This window comes from Penaeus monodon, chromosome 2, assembly GCF_015228065.2.
Source record: "Penaeus monodon isolate SGIC_2016 chromosome 2, NSTDA_Pmon_1, whole genome shotgun sequence".
Lineage (NCBI taxonomy): Eukaryota > Metazoa > Arthropoda > Malacostraca > Decapoda > Penaeidae > Penaeus > Penaeus monodon.
In genome coordinates, this window is record NC_051387.1 from 61355336 (window position 1) to 61360335 (window position 5000).

General features: G+C 34.9%; 1 protein-coding gene across 3 annotated transcripts in view; it reads right to left on the bottom strand.

Annotated features, from left to right (window-relative positions):
• The window catches only part of LOC119584377 (transmembrane protein 181-like), an 11671-nt gene that overhangs the window by 6315 nt on the left and 356 nt on the right, over positions 1-5000 (bottom strand). Inside the window, exons 2-4 of one of the 3 annotated variants that reach the window (XM_037932972.1) lie at positions 2297-2391; positions 1257-1360; positions 891-1055 (exon numbers count right to left, since the gene is read on the bottom strand). In XM_037932972.1, the coding sequence (XP_037788900.1) occupies positions 891-1055; positions 1257-1360; positions 2297-2364 (337 nt within the window). In that variant the 5' untranslated portion in view covers positions 2365-2391. Of the gene's footprint in view, positions 1-890; positions 1056-1256; positions 1361-2296; positions 3193-5000 lie in introns of those variants that run through there. The other 2 variants (XM_037932957.1, XM_037932965.1) reach the window with 2 other exon arrangements.

Consider the following 5000-nt stretch of genomic DNA (forward strand, 5'->3'; position numbering starts at 1 on the left):
GCCTATGCACTTAAACAATAATTAGGCTCAGCTATTCAATAACAAGCACAGCTTAGATCCCCAATACCATCCTAGTAAAAAAAAAATGTTCCCTGTAGTTTTTTGTGAATTTTGTTACATATATATGGCTCCACTTCTGCTCAGCCAGCAAGGGGTCTATCAGTAGGCCAATGTGACCGATCCTGATTTCCCTATTCCTTGAATTGGCAGTAAAATGAGTTTTTCTTTTTAATACAGTTGATATTGATATTGTTATTATTTTCATTGATGTTATGATTATTAAATTGTTATTAAAATCAAAATCACATTTAAAGCAAAGAAATAATGGAAAAGACCCTTTCCAAAGGTCAAGGAAAAGGGTAAACAGGTGAAATAAGTAGGACTAATACCTTGGTGACTAAGCACTTATTGAGCCATCTATGTGTAAAGGCAATAAATAAACTTGTATTACAGTAGGCATGGTATGCATTCTTGCCATACTAGGTTAACCCTTGATACCAGAAGTGCATGCATACATGCACAATTCACTTTGGTCTAATTTTGTTTACCAATAGATGGCATCAGAAGTGATTAGTCACCACAGAGTCAATACAGGATTGTCTGACCTCACCTTATCACTTTTATTACTATCACTATTGTTACTAACATCATCATCTTGACAATAATTACAACAACAACAAAAATAAAAATGATGACCATAATAATACTCATCATTATCATAACTACAATAATATTAATATCAACAACAACAATAACACTCATAATAACAATAATAATAACAAAAACAAGATACAATTTTTTCCCCAAAAGATTCAAGGTATAGTGCAAACTCGAATTAATAAAGATGAGAATAGACTGAATACATCTTCACTAAATCCAAGCAAACTTACTGTCTTTCACATCTATCATAATCTTGGCGATGACCCACAGCTGCTGCCCATAGGTGGTTAGTGGTGGTGACTTCATCAGAAATGGCCCTGTGGTCATCTGTGACTGGTTGAGTCCTGGTGTCAGCTGTGAGGCTCTCTGCTCTACCTTGGCTGTGATTGGTGGCCCTGTGTCACATAAAGAAGAGTATTAGGGTGGGCTCTTCATACCAATATTTGGGATGATGCTTTTACAAAAGGGAGAGGGGGAGAAGAGCAAGAGGAAGAGGGAGAAGGATAGGGAAAGAGAGAGGAAGTGAAAGAGATAGAGAGGTTAGAGAAAAGTAAAGCAAGAAATAGGAGACAGGAACACTTCATTTTGTGTCTTACCAGCCAGGCCTACGAAGAGTGCCAGTCCAAGGGATGCAAAGAAGATGATAAACACCATGACAAACTCTCTCTTGTGCATGGTGTACAGTCGCATCTGCACTGACCTGAAACAATCAAAGCCATTTATGTGTATTTCTGTGCATGAGGAAATGGGAGGGAGACCCAGCCATGCAACCTGATGAGAAGTCTTGAAAGTGTAAAATGAATGAATATCTGACAGGAAGAGAGAGAAGAGAGAGAAGCAAGAGAAGAGAGAGAGGAGAAAAAAGAGGGAGGGAGGGAGGTAGGAACAAAGATGAAGGGAAAGATGAAGAGGGGACAATACAAAATTGAAGGACATTAATGGAAGGTCATAAACAAAGATGTGACCATATGAGACAAACTAAAATAAAAACTGACTTCAAAACATTTTTAAAAGTTATTCCATTGAGCATTTTATCAATAGGTATAGAAAATCAAATCATTTTACATTTAGGTAGAAAGACCTTTTAATGGTTGTAATCTCTGGAATGTCAAATGTGTCTCATTAGGATGGGAGATGGTCAAAAAAACATACTGGTGAAATAAATAAATGCTCTGAAAAATATAAAAGAAATGAAAAACAGTGACTGATGATAAGGAAAAAGAAGTGTTCCATTCTTCTTGTCCACCCTCACAAAATGTTTGAAAAGGCATATATAATCAGCTAGTTTACATCCCATTAAATATATAATCTATATTTCTCTTTTACTTCTGAACCTGTGAAATTCTCTGAAGTATTCAGCATTCAAACTCATTTTTATTTGAAATTTCCAGCAAAAGCCAATTGATTTATAATGATGATAAAAATCTTTTTCGGATTAAATATGTGAGGCATCACAAATATCAAAGCAGCAATGTCAAGATTCCACTTTTAAGAATCATCCAGACGTCTAAAAGGAAGTTCCCAAGTCTGTCATTAGCTGGAAGGAAGAGAGTTCAAATCATACATATCAACTGCTACGTTTATCCTACTTTTTGAGGGGATGTTACAAAATACAAACCAATGAAGAGATATTTACAGGCCAAATTCTCTGAGAAAGCCATTTATGTAACTTCTGTCTTCCTTTTGACACGCTCTCGGCCGCATTGTTTGGCTACAGGCAAGTCTTCCTCACTGCAAGCTAACACACATTAGTCTCACCTGTTAAGAAAAATTCTACTGGTACCGGATGTAGAGGCAAATTCTTTTTTTCACATTCAACACTACAGCCATTATAATACTGTACTTTATGAAAATTGTGTCTAGATTAAAGCTGCTACAACTGTTTTTAGTTCAATATATATTTCATATTTCAATATTGTTTGTATACTTAAAAGAAAAAATTGCAACTTTATAATGACACAGCATTCATTTAAATGATTAAGCCAAGTGTATAAATGTCAAGATTTCTGTAATGCAACCAACTTCAAACAAGGGACTTAATGCAAAGATTTGGACCTTTAAAATGATTAATTTCAAGGTAATTCTGCATCTAGGAAACCAATTTTGACATAATAATATCTCATGGGAGCATTAAATGCCATTCAAAATCAAGATACTTCTTAAATTGCTGATGAAATTAAGTATTCATGGTACTGTAAAAAATTATTTCAGAAAAACTTCCTACATACCTACCTAGCTAATTAATGTATATGGAACCAAGTTATGGGTCCCCAACTTTTTCTATACTTGGCCCTAGCTAAACATTTAGATGCTATTGTTATCTGAATGAAACAAAATAATTTGGTATAAATAGTATTAAGCTTTTCATAATTCTATTTCTTATAAAGAACTTTGGCCAGTTGTATTTCACTCCCAATGGACTACAACTCTCAGCCCCACATCAAAGAATGATGGGTTAATATGGATCATTCTCTATTAAGACAAAATGAGGTGTGTGTGTGTATATATATATATATATATATATATATATATATATATATATATATATATATATATATATATATATATATATATATATATATATATATATATTTTTTTTTTTTTTTTTTTTTTTTTTTTTTTTTTTTTTTTTTTTTTTTTTTTCCAGTACAGTGCATAATTTCAAAAGCACAAAGTAGTTGCCAGTTACATAAACATACTTTCTAGAAGTTCTAGAGTAGCTGCTAATTAGCAGTGGTGTGGGTTATAATACTAAATACATAAAATTCTTGGATTTTGCCCTAAAGCAGACTGCATGAAGTAGTACAATATTAAAAAGGACAGGATATTATACAAAGACCCCACTCACAGAAATTATAAAGATCTAATATGTATCTCTGAAAATGAATAAGATCATATTAGATTAGCATGATACACACACCTCATAACATAATGTGGCAATGTTAGTAACTGGCTGCCATTTGGTAAATATTCATAACTAATTCCTTTATCTTTGCAATTCTTTTTCATGTGTACATTAATAGCAATTTCCTTCACAAGGATAATCATAATCAAATTAGGAACCATTTCATGCTCAATCTTGCTTGAATATATATATACAGTGTAGGTTTGCTGGCCTCAAATGCAAAATGTGGAGATTATTGTACAGCACTGCATGGCGTTTTTCTTTTCTACAAAACTAACAAATTAATCAAATACTTATTCCATGAAGTGTCTATATCAGTTCCAAGAATTTCAAAATGATGGCTGAAGGAGAGTTGAACTTTTTACTACTGTTTAATTCTTCCTATATGTAATGTATACTAGAATACCACCTAAGTATCCCTACTTCAAATAAACAATGTAATCTGCAGCATTGTCTAGCCCTACTGGGATACCCACTTCTCTAAAATATAATATCAAAAAGCAATTCTATCTGTTACTACATGAATCCCTGGTCATTTTTTGGAATACCTTGCATAACCAATCAGGATGATATTAGTATTGATGGATTCCTCTCAAACTACTATCTAAATATATTAAAATTATCCAGAACCCTCCCCCATTAGCAACAATCCTGGCTCTGATATTGGGGGATGGGTATGAATAGTACCAGAGAAATTACAGGGTAACTTATGAATAATCTACAGATAACTGGTCTATATAGTCAAATACAGGAGGGCTCTGCTACCTGCACCCCCCCCCCATGTGGGGCTGCTGCCCCCCCCCAAGCTGCCCTAAACCCCAACTGGAAACTTTGTTACATGTGTGTACAAAAGTCTTAACTTGAAGTTAAACTTTGAGTTTGTCCAAAAATGCAAGGTCCATTGTTGCACGACTACCGTTATGCATTAGGCAATGTTTGTGATGGATGATACAGTACTTATACATCATTTCTATATTATTGAAATGGAATGTCATTGATGGCACAACCTATGTGGTTCTTTTACTTGATAAATCTTTTAGGTTGTTCACTTTGTAAAGTGATTCATGCTTGGGCCAATCCATGCTGCACAGTGAACAGCATGGATAGCTAAACTTTGACAACTTCGCACAGCTAAGAAATATGAAAAGGAGAACTGCATGATAAAAACAGAAGTGTACAGCCAGCTGCATGCATGCCACAGTTTCCGGTTTGGCTTGGACAACAAAGACTCCACCACGTATGTACTGCAAGAGAGAGATTAGGACAGACTCAGAATTGGGCGCTCCAGCATGTCAGCTGTGGATACGTGGAGGATTCTTTCCATTGCGGGGTTGGGGACAGTAGTTTCCCCGGGGGGGGGGGTCCCATTAGGAAGAACAGTGACTGATTCTGTACGTTACTCATATTTTACCCCGCAATTTCCCTGGAATCTTTC